The 23,903-nt window shown below is 47.0% G+C and overlaps 1 protein-coding gene across 21 annotated transcripts in view; it reads right to left on the bottom strand.

Annotated features, from left to right (window-relative positions):
• The window catches only part of ADGRL3 (adhesion G protein-coupled receptor L3), an 813,661-nt gene that overhangs the window by 613,088 nt on the left and 176,670 nt on the right, over positions 1–23,903 (bottom strand). For all 21 annotated transcript variants that reach the window (XM_060236824.1, XM_060236827.1, XM_060236810.1 and 18 more), the window contains exon 2: positions 18,176–18,408. In XM_060236824.1, coding sequence (XP_060092807.1) covers positions 18,176–18,230 — 55 coding nt within the window. In that variant the 5' untranslated portion in view covers positions 18,231–18,408. The remainder of the gene's footprint in view (positions 1–18,175; positions 18,409–23,903) is intronic.

The raw sequence follows: 23,903 nt of genomic DNA, 5'->3' as shown, positions 1-23,903 counted from the left end.
TGGCCACTGGTGGGGAATGGGGGGTGGGGGTGGGCAGAGTTGCCAGTTCAAGTTGGGAAACTCCTACAGATTTGGGGATGGAGCCTGGGGGTGACAAGGACCGCAGTGGGGTACAGAGCTGTGCAGTCCATCCTCTAAAGCTTCCATGTTCTCCATCTAGAGATGGCCACAAAGCGAATTTCTAGGCAATGCAATTCATGTGTAGTACAGGATCCGCTTCCTAGATGGAAGATTTCTCTGGAGTCCAACAGTCATATATTTTAATTTTATTCTTAATTTCATATTTCCCCATGTTCAGGGAGATTTTACATGTGAAGCATGTGACCAGTCCCAAGCTGCTCTTTAGAGTGGTTTCCCTCGGGGCTTTTCTTTTGTAGCAGGAACTCCTTTGCATATGAGGCCACACCCCCTGATGTAGCCAGTCCTCCTGGAGCTTACAGCAAGCCCCATACGAAGAGCCCCGTAAGCTCTTGGCAGATGGGCTGCATCAGGGGTGTGTGGCCTCATATGCAAAGGAGTTCCTGCTACAAAAAAAGTCCTGGTTGCATAATTTTCCTAAACACGCACACTGGCTCTCAGCCTCCATATCTGAAACTTTTAATCATCAAGCCCCATGGAGTAAAACTGGGCTGTCTTCTGGAGAGATCTGCTTAGAACTGTTCTCTTTATTCTGTGCTCCTCTCTCTGATATCTTGCAGTAACATCCTTAGCGATCATTGCAATATTTCTCCTGTCAGCAAAGGAACCTCCACACACACATTTTCATGCCAACATGTCCCTACCTGGGGACAGTTTCCTTCTGGCTCCAATTTAACTGTCGCTGGGTTGTTTCAGGCCTTGTTACATCCCTTTATTAAGGGGGGGAAACTATACTTTTTTTTTCCTGTTCAGCGAGTTAAATTGGATGATTAGATAAAAGTCCTACTTCTAAATGCATAAACATTCACTGGCTGTTTTGCCTTTAAAACCTCAACCTAACTTCTACTAAATGCCCTCTCGCCCAAGCCGTTTCAGTGAATTTTCTTCTCTAATTGCATCTAAATGCAGTTTCCATTACATTCCCACTATTACAATGTGATTCGTCAGGGGCTACTTATTGAAAACGAAATAGAACAACAGCACATAGCAAGTAAAATATATCTGAATGCCTGTGCTTTAACCTCATAAAACTTGCTCAAAGGATGGGGGGTGGGGAGAGCTGGGGGTAGAGAGGTTTGCTTTTATTTGCCAGGCCAGCCCAACATCGACGACAACTTTGCCTTCAGGCCACACTTCTATATAAATGCATGAATCTGCCTTGTACTGAATCAGACCATAGGGTCCAGCAAGGTCAGTATTGTCTACTCAAACTGGCAGCAGCTCCCCTGTGGGTTTTAGACAGAGGTTTTTCACATCACCCACTGCCTGGTCCTTTTAACTGGAGATGCTGGGGATTGAACCTGGGACTTTCTGCATGCCAAGCAGGGGCTCTACCACTGAGCCATGGCTTCTCCCTTCCATCTTAACTGAATGCAAACTATGTCATTTCAACAGCAGAAAGTAGAAGATGCCAGTGTCAAAAGGTATCATTGCGGTCTCTTTGGTTCCATAGCCCCCAGGAGAAAATTACTGGGAGGGGATCGGGGGACTGTAAGAGGAGAGGTTTGGTGGGTAACTTCGGCTTTGCCTTTGTTCCATTGACAGTAGTTTATATCTTTTACATCTATTATATCTTATTTTATTCCCTATATAATGCTCCCAGAGCATTATATCTTCCTCAAAGAGATCCTCAAAAGCTGCTCTGAGTTGAGCGATATAGACAAGATTTGTTTTTCTCTGTGGTCTAGATAAATGTTACCTACAGGGTATCTTTCTCTTCTCTTGCTTGTAAGATTTCTTATAAACCTGTCTGATCCATTGCTGTTCCTAGCTAGGAAGGCTGTGTTAATATATCTGCGGCAAAAGTTTCCCACTCTAACCTGTAAGCCCCACTCTGCCCAGCCCTTCCCTCCTAGGGGGTTTCCAACTCCCTGGAGGGGCTTTTCTTTCTCTCTAGGGTAGCTCGCTGCCAACACCTGCTGTTTTTGCAAGGAAATGCCCAAGGGGGGCAGGGAACAGGACTCCCAGCTTCCCTTCCGAGACTTAGAGGTAGGGGTGGAATTCTAGCAGGAGCTCCTTTGCACATTAGGCCACACACCCCTGATGTTGCCAATCCTCCAAGAGCTTACAAAAAAGAGCCTTGCGAGCTCTTGGAGGATTGGCTACATCAGCGGTGTGTGGCCTAATGTGCAAAGGAGCTCCTGCTAGAATTTCACCCCTGCCTAGAGGCCTTGCTTTTATGTCTCCCGCTAACCCAGTTTACTGCTTTGCGTGCCCCCGGGGGAATAGCCAGTTGCCAACTGCTTGCCTTCCCCTCCCGGGGCTCCCTTTTAAAAAGAGCATGTCTGAAACAGTGGGGGCCTATGAGGTACAGAGAACCACTTCCAGGATTTCCAAAGGCAACTGCGAGCTCAGAAAGGTTGGTGGCCCTGAGCCCTTCGAGATCCAAAGAAAAAAAAAAGACAAAATGCAGAGACAACTTTCTACTCGATTTGGGTAGTGGAAACTGGCCCGTTCCACCTTCTCTTTGTTATAGAGGGAAGTCAAAGCTGTGATTGACGGGTCTTGGAAGCATCAGGGCATGGCTGGCTTCCCTGCTGCCATGAACGGCTTCTTCTGGGTTTATTTAAGCCAAGGGCCCAGAACAGCAATTGGCAGTTCCGCCTTCTGCTTTCTGCTTCTTAGGCTTTAACTAGGAAATAACTTTAAGGGGAAAGTATCTTATTCCTTCTTGTAAATTTCCAACTTATCCTCCAAACCAACAGTCATGTAATAAAAACTGAGTCTCTCTCTTTAAAAAACACACACAAAGGAAGTGTTTCTCGCTTGCCCAACTCTCAAGGCTGAAAATGAGCTCATCTGAAGCAGAAACCTTGACAAATCGAAGAGAAGAGAATTCCAGCCAGCCAGGCAGATGGTAATGATAGGGTTGCCACGTCCCCTGCAGCCTCCGGCAGAGGTCTGTTTTCCCATGCGCGGAGCGCGCACAGTGCGTTGACGTCACTCGCAAATGACATCATTGCACCAGCAACATTGCGCGCTGGCCACTCTAGGAGCTTCTGGGAAAACTCTATGGTTTTCCCGGATGCTCTAGCAACTTGGGAGGGAAAACTCTATGGTACCATAGTGTTTTCCTTCCCAAATTGCTAGGGTTAACCACAGAGCTTTCCCAGAAGATCCTAGAGTGGCCAGTGTGCGACGTCGCCGGTGCGATGACATCACTGCAAGTGATATTGTGCCGGGGGTGTTGGGGGAGGATCCCCCCCACACACACTGGCCCAATGTGGGCTGGAGGGTTGGGAACCTCCAGGGTGGGGGAAACCCTGCCCAGCCCAGGAACTTGGCAGTCCTAGGTAAGGAAGGAACTGAGGTGGAGCAGGGTTTCCCTCAGCTCCAAGCATACGCAATTGATGCCTGCTTCCCAGACCTGAGAGAAAGCCCACCAAAGAATTAATCTCCAGGATGTTCCCGAGGAGAGTTACGGTGCAGGCACAATACCCAGCGTGTGGCCTGCACAGAGACCATGAAGAAGATCTGAGTCTCACTCTTTAAAACACACACACAAAAGGGAAGTGTTTCTCACTTGCCCAACTCTAAAGGCTGAGAGAGGTGGAACACACAAACCCTTGGAGTTGCCTTATACTGAATCACACTATCGGTCCATCAAAGTCAGTATTGTCTACTCAGGCAGCAGCTCTCCAAGGACTCAGGCTGAGGTTCTTCACATCGTCTGCTCCGACCTGATCTATTCTTATTGGAGGTGCCGGGGACTGAACCTGGGACCTTCAGCTTGCCAAGCACATGCTCTGCCACAGAGCCACTGCCCCTCCCCAAGAAAGAATCAAAGTGATCTTGACATTTTCAGAAGTATTTCCAATGGTGCTTCAGCAAGTCAAAAGAGTCACACTGGGTCGTATTATGTAGTAGGTGAAGGGTAGGTAATCAAGTCTAGTCATAAAAGGAAGTACTTCTTCATCCAAAGAGTGATTAACACATGGAATTCACTGCCACAAGAAGTGGTGGCAGCTACAAGCATAGAAGGCTTCAAGAGGGGATTGGATCAGCATATGTAGCAGAGGTCCTTCAGTGGATATTAGCCACAGGGTATAGACAGAATTCTCTGTCTGGGGCAGTGATGCTCTGTATTCTTGGTGCTTGGGGGGGGGGTGCGACAGTGGGAGGGCATCTAGTGTGCTACTAGTGGCTCTCCTGATGGCACCTGGTTTTGTGACCATTGTGTGACACAATGTTGGACTGAATGGGCCATTGGTCTGATCCAACATGGCTTCTCTTATGTTTTTATCCAGGTACCTGAGGCCACACTCTTCCTTCCCCCTTAAAGTATGTCCAGGAGGCCACAGGGTGCAGGGGCCTTGCTGCATTTCTCTCTCTCACCGAGATAAACTTTGCCATTGTCTCCAATGACGACAACAAAAAGAACCAATTCCGGCAACAGCAAACAATCTTTCCTGTGGTCTTTCTCCAACTTCTCTCTACGGTCCATAGATGTAAACCAAATGGTCGGTCACCTAATGGTTAATATTCTTAATTTGCATGGTTAGTGAATATGTGAATGCAATTTAATTGCATGGGTCTGATACTTCTTTGCTTAAAGAGTAATTATGCTGTGGAATTTGCCACAGTGAGACATGGTACTGGCCACGGAAGGGTAGTTTTGTTGACTTTCAATAAAGATTAGACACATTAATGGAGGAGAGGCCAATCCATGGCCATTAGCCACAATGGCTAAATGGAATCTGCATGTTCAGAAGCAGTAATGGGTGGCAACAGCAGGCTTTAGCCGCATCATGCTCTGCATTGGGTTGGCCACTGTACTTAACAGAGAGCTGGACTGATTCAGCATATCTGCTCTTAACCACTAAAAAACCTGAAAAAAACATATCCTCAGCCTTATCCCAGGGTTGCCCTAGCGAATATTCTCAACTCCAGTTGGCATAATTTGCATATTATGCAAGCCAGAGGCATTAAGTATGCAAATCTGATGCACTGCATTAACAAACCTAATTGGCACAGATGACCCCGAGCAGTGCGTAGTGAACCTCTCACCTCTCTCATCTAGCAAGACAATGAGCTACCGCAGCACACAGGAGACTCAGAAAGCACAATGAAATGGAGCGTGCTTTTGGCCACTGAAGCGCATACGTGCGGTCCAATTCTCAAAAAGATTTTCACAGGGAAATTAACACTTGTGTCACACTTCCCGCAGGGTAGTGAGACGTGCCCCCCCCTCCAAAATACAGAAATTATCTCTTTTTTTTTGGAGGGAAGGGAGAATGAAAAGCCTATTCAACCGCATTCTATGCAGAAGTCCTATCTGCTGAAGATACACCGGAGTCACATGTCTGCTGCTTAGAGGAGCTATAAAAGTCTGGACAACTGGGGTGCATCCTTAAATAGTTCCGTACACATACTGGGCTACCCCATTGCAGTGGGTTTCCCAATGGGAATTGTATAAAGATACAAGGGAACAGAATCGGGGCCTGGGTACAAACCCATTGAAGCTTGGATTAACCGCAGAGGAAAAACTGACAGGCTAGAACAGGGGTGGCCAAATTTGTTTAATGTAAGAGTCACATAGAATAAATGTCAATGTGGGAGGGAGGAAAATAGATGGGGGAGGGAGGAGAGAAGGAGCGATGGAAAGAAAGCAACCTTAATTTTAAATGCATTCTCCAAGCTGCTGGCTGGCTTGGCTTGGAGAAGTGATTTAAAGAGAGAAATGCCTTCTCCAAGCCAGTCGACAGGGTGGGTGGGGACTTCAGGAGTCACATATTATGTGCGAAAGAGTCACATGTGGCTCCCAAGCCACAGTTTGGCCACCCCTGGGCTAGAAGATAGATGGCTTTTTAAAAGAGAACAAGAGCAACATTTATTCAGAAAGAAACACGCAATTGAGGTAAATATTAGCATTTATCCAGGAGCTGTGGGATGTCTAGTTTTACACAGTTCATTCCCCATCACCCAGGAGGGCGCTCCCTGAGGCAGGTTTAAAACAAATAAAATACAGGGCGAGGCTATGGCCCAGGAAGAGGCCTAGAGGGGTCAGGCAGGGGCCAAAACTGACAGCCTGTGGGAGCCCCGACCTGGACAGCCCAGGCTAGCTCCATCTCATCAGATCTCAGAGTTAAGTAGGGTTGTATTTGGGAGGACAGCATTTGGCTAGTATTTAGGAGGGCAACCTCCAAGGAATACCAAGGGTGTGATGTATAGGCAGGCAATGGCAAACCACCTCTGAAATGTCTCTTGCTGTATAAAACAAGACTAGCTCGCCACCTAGTGGCGCATAATGCTAAAGGAGCTAGAATTTCTGGATGCCAGACAATCTTAGGATCTCCTGGCTATACTACACACAATGCCAGAGGAGGAGGAGGCAATGACAGTGATGGTGACAACTGTGTGAGGTCTGTGGACAGGCAGGTGGGAAGGGGCTGGTTAGCGATCTCAGCTGCACTTGGTGATCAAAGAGTGTTGCTTGTGCCACAGGGACATTGTACCTGGTGGTCAGAGGCTGGGGAAATGAGGTGGGTCCCTTCAGACTGCGGCAGAAGGGAGCTGGGGGTGGCCAGCAACATGGGGTAATGAGAAGGGAGTGGAAGCAAGAGGGTGGGGTGTGGAAGCAATGTGAACTGCCTGTGCAAGCTTGTAGCAAGGCCAGCTGGCCCAAACAAATGTTGATATTCCCTAGCAACATGAGTGTCCAGAGTGCCTCACCCAGCTTGTTGCAAGCCCCTCGTACCCTCCAGGTGGCCTGAGAAAGTGTCACGCCATCTATCTCCCAGCCCTCAGCCCTTATTGGCTGTTTTTTGGAGGCTCTACCTATCAGAGGAAGGGGCTGTAGCTCAGTGGGAAAGCATTTGCTTGGCATACAGAAGGTCCCAGTTTCAATCCCCAGCACCTCCAGCTGGAAGGACAAAGTAGCAGGTGATATGAAAGATCTCTGCCTGAGACCCTGGAAAACTGCTGCCAGTCTGAGTAGACAATTCTGACCTCAATGGACTGCTGATTATTTAGAAACCAATATGCCACATGTGTGTTTTGCTGGTCACAGCAAAATCAGGGGCGAAAAGGGGGAAAAAATCCCTATGGAATTGTTTAAATTGCAATCCAATTGGCTGGGAACACCCATGTGACCAGCCCAGAAAACAATGCCCTCACCCTCAGCTGGCTTTGCTGGCACTCAGTGGTCATGGCTGAATGAGGAAAGAAGCCCTAAGCAAGCGAAGTGTGGGAGCACAGCAACAGCAAATAGGGCTGGGAATGTTAGAGAGGTACAGGAGAATGTTTTGGTTCCCCCAAGAGGCACCCTCTTATATCCAAGAGGTATGAGCATCAATAGGTTCATCATCGATAACATTTCTGCAATCCTTTAAAAAAAAATCTACAGACCTGTGTAGATATGTAACAATGGAAATGCTCCAATGTTTCTGATTTGTAAAAAGGTAAAGGTAGTCAGTCCCCTGTGCAAGCACTGAGTCATTACCAACCCACGGGGTGATGTCACATCATGACGTCTTCTTGGCAGGCTTTTTTTACAGGTTGGTTTGCCATTGTCTTCCCCAGTCATCTACACTTCACCTCCAGCAAGCTGAGTGCTCATTTTACCGACCTCGGAAGGATGCAAGGCTGAATCAACTTTGAGCCGGCTACCTGACCCCAGCTTCCGCTGGGATCGAACTCAGGTTGTGAGCAGAGCTCGGACTGCAGCACCGAAGCATACCACTCTGCGCCGCGGGGCTCCTTTCTGATTTGTAACCAGTGGGGAAAAAGCTCTTCGCTTCATACTAGATAATGTACTCTCTTCACAGAATGGAATCTGCCCGTCCTAAATCTCACTTCGGCAATTAATATAGTTTTTACTTACGCCGGTATCAAAAACAATTACATATAATTTGAAAACCTGCCTTCCACATGTTAAACAGAAGCAGCCGCACCATAATTTCACTTTCTGCGCATTCCAAACTCCACAGTAGGGCTGATGGTTATGCAAATACATACGAGATTGTAAATTCCCTTGAAGTCATAGAAGACTAACAGAGTGCGGTTGTCACACGACTGATCTCTTGAACCTGGACTGAACTTTCCCCGGAGCACCATATGTTGGTTGATGGACTCATGTCCCTGTCATGGCAAATCCCATCAAGGTAATGTCGAAAACTAAACATGTTCTTCCCTCCACAATTTCTACTGATTTTTCCTTCCCCCTCATAAACGTTCTGGCAATATAAATTTCTTATTACAGAACACAGAAGTCAACCCCACACTTCATTTCGGAACACATCTAACAACACAACACAATCCATGGCTGATTAAAAATACTTGCAACCAGCTAGCGCAAATGGAGATATTAAACAGATGGGCTAGCTCGCCCGACAAGAAATAAACATGCCACGCTGGAGAACAGTTACGGGGAATATTTGTGGCGCTCTGTAAATGGAATGTTTTTTTTCATTTCTCAGATCTGCAGAATCCAAAACTGTCGTTCCATTTATAACTTTGATTAACTGGGTGGATTGAACCAATGCAAAGTCCAAAACAGATTTATTAAGGGCATTTGGTAGAAAGGTGACTTTTATTTACTTACAGTACATATGAATCTTTCCTCCATTTTTTTTTAATGTTCCCACAATGATGTGCAATAAAAATGCATAAAAGCATCAAGAAATGATAGAATCTCATAAAAACCAGTAAACTAAAACCAAAATTATAAACCTTAAAAGATGAGGCGATATAAACAAACAGTCTTAACCTCTAGAAGAACAAAAGGATTTTTAACCATTCTTCTTCTGGGGTGGTGGGGGGAAACAGCTACAACTGCAAAGGCCCGGCCTCGTATGGTCTCATTGGGCAGATGCTCTCAAAACCACACCTGCTGAGGAAACGGGTTGATATGAAAGCTGCTGCCCCCTGATGCAACTACGAGCAACAACCTAGATATTTGGAGTACTGTGTGCAGTTCTGGTCGCCGCATCTCAAAAAGGATATTATAGCATTGGAGAAAGTCCAGAGAAGGGCAACTAGAATGATTAAAGGGCTGGAGCACTTTCCCTATGAAGAAAGGTTGAAACGCTTGGGACTCTTTAGCTTGGAGAAACGTCGACTGCGGGGTGACATGATAGAGGTTTACAAGATAATGCATGGGATGGAGAAAGTAGAGAAAGAAGTACTTTTCTCCCTTTCTCACAATACAAGAACTCGTGGGCATTTGATGAAATTGCTGAGCAGACAGGTTAAAATGGATAAAAGGAAGTACTTCTTCACCCAAAGGGTGATTAACATGTGGAATTCACTGCCACAGGAGGTGGTGGCGGCCACAAGCATAGCCAGCTTCAAGAGGGGGTTAGATAAAAATATGGAGCACAGGTCCATCAGTGGCTATTAGCCACAGTGTGTGTGTATATATAAAAAATTTTGCCACTGTGTGACACAGAGTGTTGGACTGGGTGGGCCGTTGGCCTGATCCAATATGGCTTCTCTTATGTTCTTGTGTGACACAGAGTGTTGAACTGGATGGGCCGTTGGCCTGATCCAACAGGGCTTCACTTATGTTCTTATGTGACACAGAGTGTTGGACTGGATGGGCCGTTGGCCTGATCCAACATGGCTTCTCTTATGTTCTTAAAAGGGGGATATACAAATTCACCCAAAGTGCAAGTTCCATCAATGATTATTAACCATCACAATGAAATGGAATCTCCAGGTTGAGAGGTAGCTGGAGGCAAATGGTGAAGGAAGGAGCAATGCTTTTGTGTTCTGCTTGAAAGCTTCCTGGCCACAGTTGAAAGCCGACTGTTGAGCTAGATCAGGGGTACTGAACTCATTTCTTATGAGGGCTGGATCTGACATAATTGAGATCTTGTCGGGCCAGGCCATGTGTGTCATAAAATGTAATGCCAGGTAGCAGAGATATAAACTTTATAAGGGACACAGCCAAGCAATTAAAAGATTTTTTTAAAACTCTGCGGCCCATTCTGCACTATACTTTTAAGCCTGGTTCAGCCCTGTCCCTAAACTGACATTCTACGCTTGAATCATGGAATCATAGAAACCAACTCTGTGAGTTTATGATTCTATGATTCTAGTGTAGAGAATCAGTTTGTGGACAGAGCTGAACCAGGATTAAAGATCTAGTGCCGAATGTATCTCTCCGGTGTGATCAAAGAAACCGGGCAAAGGAAACTCTTGTTCTTTCCTTCCCCCACCCTTCCTCCCCAGGGAACAAGGATGGGGAGGAGCCTCAGCCAATGGAGAAAATTTAGGTTTTGCTCTGTAGCTCCTGTGCAATTGAGCAAGCCTAGCAAAGCGAGTTATGATGCAGAAGGAAGCGAGAGAAAAGGAGAAGGAAGCAGACGACAGCCAGTTTCTCGGGGGCCTGATAGGAGCCCTCCAGGGGGTTGATTCGTCCCCTGGGCTGCACGTTTGATACCCCTGAGCTAGATGGTCCAACCTAGAAAGCATCTTGTGCAAAATCCTTCCCCAAGTATACTGGACCCAGCTTAGCAGAGTACCTGAGGACTGATTTATTTTACAACATTTATACTCCATACATAGTGTAGCCAGGTCTCTCCTGGCAACTAGGGGAGGAAGGGGGCACTTACTAGGAGCAGCAGGGAGGCCCATCCAATGTACAGCGATGTGTCTGCATCACTGCCCACATTGCCCAGAAGTGATGTCATCACATCCAGGACACTGGGGTATCTGAGCAAAAACTCTATGGTAAATCTAGCTACCACCATAGATTTTTGCCCAGATTGTTGCCCCGGATGTGATGACAAAATTTCCGGCAGTAACATAGGGCAGCATGTGGACAGTAACATAGGCATGTTGAATGGATCTCCCTCTTTTCGGAGGTAAGTTCACCCTCCCCCACCCCCCACCAGCCAGATTGGCAGTAGGAAGTTGAGGCCTGCCACCAGGGAATCTGGAAACCCTATCCACATTTCCACCATGGAAACAAACCCTCAGGGCAGGTTATAAAAAATTTCAAAGAACAATAAAAATGATCACCAGTTTTAAAAAGCAGTCCTTAATTCCTCGATTATCGGCATCATTCAAAAGCACATGATTTGTTTATTATGCAAAAGTAATATCCCGCCTTTCTGCCCTCACAAGGTAACCAGGACAGCAAACAATTGAGGGGTGACATGACAGAGGTTTACAAGATTATGCACGGGATAGAGAAGGTAGAGAAAGAAGAACTTTTCTCCCTTTCTCACAATACAAGAACTTGTGGGCACTCCCTGAAATTAATGAGCAGTAGGCTTAGAACAGATAACTTTCCCCCTCAAACTTCTTTACTCAAAGAGTAATTAACACATGGAATTCACTGCCGCAGGAGGTGGTGACGGCTACAAGCAAAGACAGCTTCAAGAGGGGATTGAATAAACGTGGATCAGAGGTCCATCAGCGGCTGTTAGTCACAAGGTACAGATGGAACTCTCTGTCTGGGGCAAGTGATGCTCTGTATTCTTGGTGCTGGAGGAGGGGGGGACTATGGGAGGGCTTCTGGAGTTCTGACCCTGCTGGTGGACCTCCTGATGGCACTTGGGTTTTGGCCAATGTGTGACAATGTGTGACACAGAGTGTGGGATGGATGGTCCACTGGCCTGATCCAACATGGCTTCTCTCATGTTCTAAACATACACAATAAAATCACGTTTTCAAAACTTTAAAACCACCCCTCAACACAGAACATTAAATGCTAAACAGGTAATGGGATAAGATAAGGAATTTTACAGTATTCTGTAAAGCAAGGGACTAGTGAGACTCAGCTGGATCTTCTGGGGCCTACCCTCCAGAAGAAGTGAGACCAACACAAAATGCTGCCACTGAACCCCCGACTAACCAGCAAATCCAGAAGAATATAAAGGATATCAAATAAAAGACCGTAGATTTATATCCTGCCCTCTACTCCAAATCTCAGAGAGGCTCACAATCTCCTTTATCTTCTTCCCCTACAATAGACACCTCGTGAGGTGAGAGGGGCTGAGAGGGCTCTCTCAGAAGCTGCCCTTTCAAGGACAACCTCTGCCAGAGCTATGGCTTACCCAAGGCCATTCCAGCAGCTGAAGTGGAGGAGTGGGGAATCAAACCTGGTTCTCCCAGATAAGAGTCCGCACACTTAACCACTACACCAAACTGAGAGATTCAGGAGAATGAACAGAAAAGCGCTCCTGCTGCCTCTCTCTCAGTGTAAATTGTCCGACAGGGTGTTCGAGAATGTCTCTGTTCCGAAACCCAGAGAGGAAGCAAACTTGAAGTGATCTCAGTAGTCAGTGTCACCCAGGGATCTCTGAACTGCACACCCAACATGAACTGAGTTTCTTGCTGAAAAATAGAATAATGGAAAGCATCTATTGGAAATCAACTTCATTTGATGGCTCAAGGGAGGGCTTCTTAAATAACAGTCTCACCAGAGTCTCTCTTAATCTAGTTGCCTTAAAGAGGCAGGTATCACTTTTTGCAGCCAGACTTCTAGTCCTCCTCCACAAGTGGTTCTAACAATATAGGTTGGAGAGGATCAAGAAAAGATCACCTATCCAAGGATCCCAACTATTCCCACAGACTGAACATTGATGACTAAAAAGTATTCAATACAATGGCACAGGTTGCCACCTATGGAGAGAAACATAAGAGAACCATATCCCTTCCAATTAGGAATGTACAGGAATGGGACATGGCCAGTTTCCTCCTCTCTCCAGAAAGGGGCCAAGTCAGGGACTCATGTAAAGAACAGCTGGCTACATCTGCCAACTATGAGCCAAACAGTAAAACTAATCCCAGTAGTAGAAGAGATTGGATTTATACCCTGCCCTTCGCTAGCCAAAGGAGTCTCAGAGCAGCTTACAAATTTTCTTTCCCTTCCCTTCCCCACAGTGGAGGAGTGGGGAATCAAACCCAATTCTCTTCGCTAGCTAAAGGAGTCTCAGAAGAGCAGCTTACAAATTTCCTTTCCCCTCCCCTCCCCACAACAGAACCCTGTGAGCAGTGTTCCCTCTAAGCTGAGTTAGCATGAGATAGCTCACAGTTTTTTAGCTCACACATTTTTGTCTTAGCTCAAGAAAAATGGCCCCAGAGCAAACTAATGTATGCAGTAACTCACAACTTCAATGCCAATAGCTCACTAAGTGAAATTTTTGCTCACGAGACTCCACATCTTAGAGGGAGTATTGCCTGTGAGCTAGGTGGGGCTGAGAGATTTCTCCCAGAACTGCCCTTGAGCAGAACAGCTTTGAGAGAACTTGTGGCTAACCTAAGGTCCCATCAGCAGGTGCATGTGAAGGAGTGGGGAATCAAACCCAGGTCTCCCAGATAAAGAATCTGTGCACTTGACCATTACACCAGCCTGGCGGAATGGAAAACCTGTTCTGACACAGAGAGAATAACCCCATCTCAAACAGACCAGTAGATCTCTGCTAGACTTTCCTCAAACCCCTGTCACCATTATCTGTGGACCATGATAGTTGCTCGCATCGAGTCGTCAGGTTGAAAGGGCACTGAATCTCCCCCCCTCCTCCCAGAAAACACTTGATAAAAGAAATCTCCATCAAGGGATTCCTCCCATCTCCCTTCTCCATCAGTGTGCTATGGACTCCCATACAAATTACACACTGACTTGATTGCTCCTCCCCCTGCAAGCTGATGAACTGCAGGTTGGTCAAAGGGCAAGGAGTCTGCAGCGGATACAGAGAGTCTCTTTTGTTCACTTGCTCCCTGGCGTTGCCATACGGAGAAGCCTCTTTAAGAAGCTTTGAAATTAAAATAGCTGCAATTTCCACTCAGACAGGCTTAGGCAGAAATGAATTTGGAAATGGAAGGCAGTGACAGATAGATTCTTTTTTGTCCTCTGGAATGGAATTCTGACCATTCACTATATACTGCTGGAATGCTGTTTTACTAGAGGACGCAAGGTTGGAGATGGGGCTTTTTTTGTAGCAGGAACTCCTTTGCATATTAGGCCACACACCCCTGATGTAGCCAATCCTCCTGGGGCTTATAGTAGCTCCTGTAAGAAGAGCCCTGTAAGCTTCAGGAGGATTGGCTACATCAGGGGTGTGTGGCCTGATATGCAAAGGAGTCCCTGCAACAAAAAAAAGCCCTGGTTTGAGCCTATGACAGATAAGCATGAGATACTCGTGTGCACCTCAAGGGGAGGTTCATGAGACACAGGGGTTGTTTTGTAGAAAAATAGGTAGCGGAGCTCATTAGCATAACCCATTAGCACATGCCCCCCCAGCCAAAAGCAACCTGATGCGAGAAAGGAGAGCCTTGGGCGAGTGAGGCCTGCTTGGGCTGGCTAGGGATCCAGCCAGTCCAAGCAGGCCTCACTCACCTGTCCCCCCCCAATCAAAAGGCAAGCAAGCCACCCGCTGCCCATCAGAAGTGGAGAAAGGGTGGTGTGGGCTTCTCCAGGGGTTAATGAGGGCTGCTGGGGGTGTGGCTGACTGGCTACCCGCTCTCCTAATCCAGGGATTGTTATGAAGCTGCACCTACTATTCAATGGACAAGGTAGGTGGCGAGGAAGAGGGGGAACCCTCAGAAAGGTTCAGGAGCTGTGCTCCTGTGAGCTCCTGATGAATCTGAGGCCTGATGAGACACATACCCTGGTCCCCAAACAAAAAAATCACTAACCATGAAAGGCGGAAATGTGCAAAGGAATTGGGCAAGATTGCCCTTTCCCTTCATCTTCTGCTGGCAGAGTTTCCTGCGCCAGGGAAATTCTACTCGTAGAACAAGAAGTGACTAATTCAATCAACTGCAGCCCCTGCACCTCTTTGTGGCTTTTTGTCCAAGGGGCTCCAGGAAGTCCTAGCAAGGGCTGCTGTGGGAAACACCCCACCCCCCACCAACTGAGTGAGGTGGAGGAGCAAAGCAACAGCAGATGGGGATGTGAATATATGGCGAGATAAGAGGGTTGGGGGGAAGGTCTTGGTCCCCACAAAGTGACCCCTCTCACTCCCAAGAGGCTGAGGGTAAATGTTAGGTGTGGCCATTGATAGGTTCACCACCCATAACGTATGTGCAATCGATTTTCAAAACCCCACATACAGCCCAGTGCAGATGTGTAACAAGGGAAGTGCTCCAATCTTGGCTTTTTTTTTCTGCCAGAGCCCTCAGGGGCAGAGCTCCATGTGGCAGCCACATGCTCCCAGGCCGGGCGGTGTAGCCGAAGATGCAAATGAGCTCCGGCTAAGCTTTTTCTACGGAAGGAAAGCACTGGCTCCAGTGTTCACAATTTGTGATCAATGGTGGTGTTGGGGCGGGGGGGGGGGGGAGATCTTCTCAGTAGAATTGGATGCACGTCATAAATCTCACTCTTGGCAGTTAATGTCGTTTTTATTTAAGTCAATACGGAAAAGAATTGCATATTATTTGAAGGCCTGCCTTCTGCATGTTAAACAGAAGCAAAAACACAATGATTTTACTTTTTGAGTGTTCCTAGCTCCACTGTAGGGTGATGGCTATGAGAATACATATGAGATTGACAATTCCCTTGAAGTCAGGGAACCATAACACTGTGCAGTTGCCAAATGACCAGACTCTGAACCCAGACTGAGCTTTCCCCAGAGCATCAGACATTGGTTGATGGGAACACCAGGATCCTGTGCACCAGTGGAGCAACGAGACCCCAGCATCACCTTCTGGGACCTCCTCTCCAGAAGAAGACAGGAGATGTTCTGCTTCTGCAAGGGGTTCATAACGGACAGCTGATTTTCGGCCCTCAAATATATTGATCTGGAGTACATTTTCCTCTTTTACATTTCTAAAGAACATCACAATAGTTCTTATTGCTACGATGGTTACTTTATGAAAATCCACTAAAAACATTTTTGAGAGCTTTTGTGCATTGGGTAAACATCCCATGCAAAACTACAGAAATGGCGTCAATTTGGCCTTCTGAGATTTCACTTTTTAAAAATAAAACCAACAAACGAATCCCAAACTACCTGTCATGACTTCAAAAGTACATGAACACATTTGGAAGTGCTCCAGTCACAGTGCTCCAGTCCCTGATACCCAATCAAACCATTGTCCCATAGGGGTCACTACTGTCTACTCAGACAGGCAGCAGCTCTCCAGGGTCTCAGGTAGAGGTCTTTTGTATCACCTGATCTTTTAAAGTGGGGATGCTGGGGACTGAGCCTGGGATCTTCTGCATGCCAAGCAGATGCTCTACCTCTCAGCCAAAGCCCCTCCCGTACGGGGGTCAGGGCTGCACTATCCACCACAGTGCCCTTTCCCTTAACAAAATGTTCAATGAAAAGGAGATTAAACAAAACTGCAATCAAAAACAAACAGAATAGTTTAATGCAGAATGAACAAACAGGTGCAAACTTACTGCATTTACATAATTTAAACAGTTGCATTTGAGCCCAGTAGCACCTCAGAGACCAAGAAGAATTTCAGGGTGCAATCAAGAGGAACCTCTCTTCGCAGACCCAAGTAGAAACAGAGATCTCTGGTTCTTTTTATCCCAGCCAGAAGGGATAATGCTTGTAAGAATGCTTTACAAGAACGCTTGTAAAGGATGCAAAGGTACAATGCACACTGCAATCAGATTGGTTAGAGGAAAGGATAAATGCTTGGGGGCAAAAAATTAGCTTCTGTAGTGGGATAAGAATCCTGTGTCCCTATTCAGCCCTGGGGGCTGGGGTCCATTGTTCTGAATTTACTCAATAAGTTAAAACAGCCTGCTGATCCTGATTTTTCTTAGTACCCCCCTTTGGAGGCTGTGGCCAAATGCACATCTGAATGACCCCTGGAGACAGTCTCCAGCCAATAGGACTGGATAAGAATAAGAAGAAGACGAGATTAGATTTATACCCCATCCTTCATGCGGAGTCTCAGAGCAGTTCACAATCTCCTTCTCTTCCTCTTCTCACAACAGACACCATGTGAGGTAGGTGGGGTTGAGAGAGTTCTTTTGAGAACTGCTTTGGAGATAACAGCTTTGAGAGAACAGTGACTGACCCAAGATCACCCAACTGGCTGCATGTGGAGGAGCAGGGAACCAAACCTGGTTCTCTGAATTAGAGTCCACCACTCTTAACCACTACACCAAACTGGCTGTCCCTACAGTGCTTAGAAATCCCACAGGATCTGTAAATCTCCAGGGATGAATCATCTCAATCCCTCACAGCAGAGCATCTGGTTTCCTTAAAACAGTATGGCCTGATAAGGTAATAATCTTGCTATTACAACAACATTGAACATATATATATGAACATATGAAGCTGCCTTATACTGAATCAGACCCTCAGTCCATCAAAGTCAGTATTGTCTACTCAGACTGGAAGCGGCTCTCCAGGATATCAAGCTGAGGTTTTCACACCTACTCGCCTGGGCCCTTTTTAGTTGGAGATGCCGGGGATTGAACCTGGGACTTTCTGCTTACCAAGCAGATGCTCTACCACTGAGCCACCGTCCTTCCCAAGAAATGTAGACCACCAACAGGTTAAGGTAACCACACTCTAGATTTCATGCTGCTGATCCAGCAGCCCACAAAGCTGGGTTTAGGGTTGCCAGCCTCCAGGTGGGATCTGGAGATCTCCTGCTTTTACAATTGATCTCCAGTTGGCAGAGATCAGCTCCCCTGGAGGAAATGGCTGCTTTGAAGGGTGGACTTTGTGGCATGGCACCATGCTGAGGCCCCTCCCCTCCCCAAAACCCACCCTCTCCTGGCTCCACCCCCAAAGTCTCCAGGTATTTCCCAACACAAACCTGGCAACCATTTATGACAGCCACAGACCCCACGGCTACCCAGAGCCTTTTGGCATGTTCTGAATGCTTGAAGGAATGTTGATTTTTTTTGCCTTGATACGTTGGCCAAGCGTGCTTGCCACTGGCAATTTATGGATCCCGCATTTGTTATGATGCATTTTGTTCCTTTTTGAAACAATCTGACATGCCTTGTTTCCAGTACAATCCATATTTTTTTTTTTTTGCTCAGAGCCGCAAATTAACAGGAGCTGCACCATCGCTGAAAAATAACACTTTGTTTTGGGCCAATTTCTACCACATTGGGGGGAGGGAGAGAAGCAGAGAGGGATGAAACCTGGCATCCTTCCATGCCACCTACCGTGGATTGTTGGTGCCAAGAGCGTTGTGAGGAAGAACAACTGTAGAGGCCACATGACTGTGAGCCAAGACTTCAGGGCACTTCAGCGAGGAAAGTTTCCAAAAGAAATGGAGAAAAAGAAGGTCCCTCTGCCGATAATCCTCCCAGAGAGATCCGCTTTAATCCAAATTAAGATGCGGAGGGGGCTAGCCCCCGGGCCACAGCGCTCGCACCCGATATCCCCGACTCAAGACCTAAAAAAGAAACAGAAAGGGAAAGGTTAGGTGGGATCCCCACTGCGACAGATGCACCGTTGGACTTAAGAAGGCAAAGGATACAAATCTTGGAAATTAGAGGAAGCCTTTAACGAGGCCATGGGACAGCACACAATTCTACAGTCTCTCCACAAGTATCTTGTATGCTCTCTTTCTTCATAAATCCCTGGACAAGGAGAACCATATTTGGGACACACATACACCCTCCCCCCATATTCTAAAGGACACGAACAAGATAGAATGGGTTTGCTGCAGCTATCTCCCATTCCATCCCATTTATTTCTCGGGTAACCTTGCAATCACAGTCCTAGTGCTATGTTGGGAATTTTGCAAGCACGCACAAACACAAAAGAATCAGAAGAATGTCACACTGTCACACACACTCAGTTATTTGTGTTTATTTAGAAAATACAGACCCCACCTTCCTGCCCGAGATCCTTACTGTTATGACAACTTAGCAGAAATGTTCCCAGAATCCAGGTCACAAGCAGCCGGGGTTGCAAATTGATCTCCAGACAATCAAGATCAGTACGATGCAAAGTGAGGACAGAGTCTCCGGCGTCGTAACCTGCTGAGGTCTCTCCCCATGCTCTACCCACCAAAATGAAGAAAGAAGAGGAGGTGGTGGTGGTGGTTTTATAGTCTGCTCTTCACTACCTGAAGGAGTCCTGCAGTGGCTTGCAATCACCTTCCCTTCCTCTCCCCACAACAGTTACCCTGTGAGGTGGGGAAGGGGGCTGAGAGAGCTGCTCTTGAGAGAACAGCTCTGCTGAGAACTTGGAGAAAGTCCTCTGCTGAGAACTTGGAGAACTTGGGATGGAGAAAGTAGAGAAAGAAGTACTTTTCTCCCTTTCTCACAATACAAAAACTCGTGGGCATTCGATGAAATTGCTGAGCAGACAGGTTAAAACAGATAAAAGGAAGTACTTCTTCACCCAAAGGGTGATTAACATGTGGAATTCACTGCCACAGGAGGTGGTGGCGGCCACAAGTATAGCCACCTTCAAGAGGGGTTTAGATAAAAATATGGAGCAGAGGTCCATCAGTGGCTATTAGCCACAGTGTGTATGTATAAAATTTTTTGCCACTGTGTGACACAGAGTGTTGGACTGGATGGGCCATTGGCCTGATCCAACATGGCTTCTCTTATGTTCTTCTGTGACACAGAGTGTTGGACTGGATGGGCCACTGGCCTGATCCAGCATGGCTTCTCTTATGTTGTGGCTGACCCATTGTCACGCCAAGCAGGTGCATGCGGAAGAGTGAGGAATCAAACCCAGTTTCCCAGATTAGAGTCCGCACACTTAACCACTACACCAAACTGGCTCTCCACCAGTAGCACAGCACCACCAGCACTACAGCACAGTCAAATATGGCGGTCTCATTGGACACACTGAGTAAGACTAAGATATCTGAGGTGGCGGCGGATGGGACTGTGGGAAAATGGACAGTGGTGGGTCTCAGACTCTAGGCACTGTCTGTAGTTGCCCCCACCTTCCTTAATTCACTTTTGCATACAAAATGTAAGATTCTAATTAACTGCCAACTAATTATTTTATGTGATACACTGGATGTGCCAGCCTGGGATCTGGGAAACCCAGGTTCAAATCCTGATGTTGAGCAGTGCCTGAATGAGACACTGTCCAGAGTGCTTCGAATGCCAGTGGACATACCTGGCTTCAAATCCCTGCTGGCCATGAACTCTACTAGATGACCTTGGGCAGGTAATGTGTCACACTACCTGGAAGGGACTGAGCTCCGGGGAGGAGGGGGCTAGAAAGGACTTCTGCAGCAGGGAACTGGCTGTGCTCTGATTGTGCAAGGGTCTTACAAGAAGGGAGGATTGTCCATAAGGAAAAAGGGAAGCCAAATACTAAGACGAGACTGTGGAATGGGCAGCAGTAGGTCTCAGACTCCAGGTACTGCCTGTAGTTGCCCCCACTTTCTAGTCAGTCTTTACCAAGACAAAACTCTATTCTTCCCTGGGAAATTTTCCACAGGATGCTCCTTCCTCCTCCTTCTTCCAGAGCCCAGCTTAATTTGTGCCTAGTATAAGCAAGGGCACTGGAGGTGCAGAAATAAAGTGAAGTGTCCCTGAGCATGTGCAGACTGCCTTTCCATCCCCAGCAGAGGTGAGAGGGTTCTTGAACGGCTGCATTGTTCACATCTGGAATACGCCTTCTTGACCCATTCTCAGTTATGAAAGAATCTCCAGCTCCTGGTCTGGGGAAGCCAGCCTTTTTAAAAATTACCACTTCCAAGCCCGAGAACCCAGTCCATGGGGGGGATGCTGCATCCAACCTACACGGCCCCTTGTATATTGGCACTCGGGTAAGGCTGCCAGTCCCCAGGTATGAGCGAGGAATCCCCTGATTTTGGCAGCTTCTCCCCACTGCGGACCAGCTGGCTGGTTGGGGAAACCCCACCTTTTAACAGGGACATCGCCGGGCAATCTCCCTGACATGATCATGCTCTGATTTGAACACATGAACCTATGAAACTGCCTTATACTGAATCAGACCCTCGGTCCATCAAAGTCAGTATTGACTACTCAGACTGGCAGCGGCTCTCCAGGGTCTCAAGCTGAGTTTTTTCACGCCTACTTGCCTGGAGCCTTTTTAGTTGGAGATGCCGGGGATTGAACCTGGGACCTTCTGCTTCCCAAGCAGATGCTCTACCACTGAGCCACCATCCCTCCCATAGAAGGAATTTACCATTGAATTTTGCCCAAAAAACAGAGTGTTGCTCCCACGATAATGTTACTTCCAGGGTTAAATCTTTTAATGGGTGATCTCTCTCTCTCTCTCTTTGCTGTATGTTAAAATCTGCATTCTCGTGATTATAACTTATGCCAATGAAGGCACTGAACTGAACTGAGAACTTCAATCTGATCTAGTGCCAGCAATCACTTCTAAACCCTCACGCAGCAGCTTACAGAAAGAGCCTCAAGCACTAGTCCAATTTGGACTTCTGCGAAAGCACTGAAATTAGAAAGTGTCCTGCCTCTTCTCCCATCTAGGATTCTTTAACTCCTCTGGGATTCAACAAGCTGGTTTCTTCACCTACATTTCACCGTTCAGCTGCCCTCAACATTCCATCCTTTCTGGATCATATTTAGGTCTCATCGGGCCGTTTTCAAAATTCCCACCCCATATTTAAGACTCATTAGGCTTTTTTCAAAGCCTCCCCCATCCCTCCCCTCATACTTCTGGTTTGTTTATGAAGTCATACTGCTCTGCAGATGTAAGAAATCCCCCCAAGTAGTTAATGACATCTCCCTTGTACATGGGTGGCCTCATTGTATAGATTTCATTATCCACGCAGAGGCTGGCCAGTTTACTATTTGAGTGATTTTATAATCTATTTCAGCGCATCGACATTTCCAATTAGATGCTAATTTGTAAGAACGGTTCGAAAGAAAGGCAGGCGGATTAGTGCTGTGACAAACTTATATTCTTTAAGGTGCCAAGTTCATTTCAAAAAAATGATTATTTTCCAAGCCGTGGAGATTGGAACGACTGGTTTTACTACAATTTCTGCCTCTCTCTTTTTTCCATTGCTGGCTGATCCAGTTTAATCAGTGAGTGAGACTGATCCAAGCTCAAGAGTTCTCTCTCCCACAGACTCTCCCTTATTACCTTAGACCACCTACATCCACTAGCTGTAACAGTGCAAAGGCAAGTCAGTGGTGAGGCAAAAACACTTTCATAGAATCACAGAGTTGGAAGGGATCTCCAGGATCATCTAGTCCAACCCAACTCTGCACATGTTTAGAGGCTTAGAACCAGGCTCAAAGAGAAGAGGTAAGGAAGCGGCTTACTTCTTCAGGCATCTACCTCTCCTCCCCCCATTGGCCTGCATGTTGGTTTCTGTCTTTTTTCCCCATTGTCAGTTGATCCAGTTTAGAAGAAGAAGAAGATAGAAGATATTGGATTTATATCCTGCCCTCCATTCCGAAGAGTCTCAGAGCGGCTCACAATCTCCTTTACCTTCCTCCCCCACAACAGGCACCCTGTGAGGTAGGTGGGGTTGAGAGGGCTCTCACAGCAGCTGCCCTTTCAAGGACAGAGTTTCAGAGTGGCTCACAATCTCCTTTACCTTCCTCCCCCACAACAAACACCCTGTGAGGTGGGTGGGGCTGAGAGGGCTCTCACAGTTGCTGCCCTTTCAAGGACAGAGTCTTAGAGAGGCCTACAATCTCCTTTACCTTCCTCCCCCACAACAGACACCCTGTGAGGTGGGTGGGGCTGAGAGGGCTCTCACCGCAGCTGCCCTTTCAAGGACAGAGTCTCAGAGCAGCCTACAATCTCCTTTACCTTCCTCCCCCACAAAAGACACCCTGTGAGGTGGGTGGGGCTGGAGAGGGCTCTCACAGCAGCTGCTCTTTCAAGGACAACCTCTGCCAGAGCTATGGCTGACCCAAGGCCATGCTAGCAGGTGCAAGTGGAGGAGTGGGGAATCAAACCCGGTTCTCCCAGATAAGAGTCCGCACACTTAACCACTACACCAAACTGGCTCTTTAATCAGAGAATAATCAGTTGATGCAGTTAATCAGTTGATCCAGTTTAATCAGAGAATGATCCAAGTTCAATGTTTCTCTCTCTCCTCTTTTCATCTTGGACCACCTACAGCTTCATGCATCTGAAGAAGTGAGCAGTGACTCACGAAAGCTCATAGTCAACCACAAATTTTGTTAGACCGATTTCCCACTAGTCTTATGCCGCTCTCACGCTCCTCTCCTCTGCGGGGCTTCCGTCGGATTTCACACTATCTGCCCCGGGGCTGCAACTTGCTCCGCCTTTTTTGCGTGGCAAACAGAAACTGGTTTTTAGAGGATCTTGTTTGCTGCACGGAAAAGGAGGAGCGAGTTGCTGCCCTGGGACAGATAGTGTGAAATCCAACAGATGCCCCGCAGAGAAGAGGAGAGTGAGAGCGAGGTAAGGCCAGTGGGAAATCGGTTTTAGTCTTTAAGGTGCTACTGGACTCTTACTTCCCTCTACTGCAAACAAACTAGGTGGCATTTGGACTTAACTCGGCTCCCCATCTTGATCTTCTGGTGTGTTTGCTTCTTGCGCGAAGAAACTCCATTTAATGGGAGAGTGCAAGCTGTTCCTTTTGGTTCTGGCTTGCCAGTGACTTCCAGTGCAGGGAAGAAAACACCCCTGATCTATCTTCTCCATGACCTCCCCTTTTGCACCTACTCCCCAAAGGAAAAGCAAATGTCACAAGCACCTAAGAGCACCAGCTACTGATTGCTGTTGACCGTCCTGGCAAAGCCTAAGAGAGCAAGTCATAATCTTTTTTTATCACATACTAAGGTTAAATCACAAAGTCGGAAAAAAAACCCTAGCCAAGGACGCCGGGCTGCCTGAGATCATTCCCTGTGCATTCAAGTGTCAGCACTGTGACAGTCTTGGTTATCATCCAAGGGATGTCAAGAATCGTACCTCTCACTTTGCATTGTACTGTAGCAT

This window comes from Heteronotia binoei, chromosome 4, assembly GCF_032191835.1.
Source record: "Heteronotia binoei isolate CCM8104 ecotype False Entrance Well chromosome 4, APGP_CSIRO_Hbin_v1, whole genome shotgun sequence".
In the NCBI taxonomy this organism is placed as follows: domain Eukaryota; kingdom Metazoa; phylum Chordata; class Lepidosauria; order Squamata; family Gekkonidae; genus Heteronotia; species Heteronotia binoei.
Note: the sequence above shows the minus strand (reverse complement) of the source record. Positions and strands in the feature narration are given on the sequence as shown.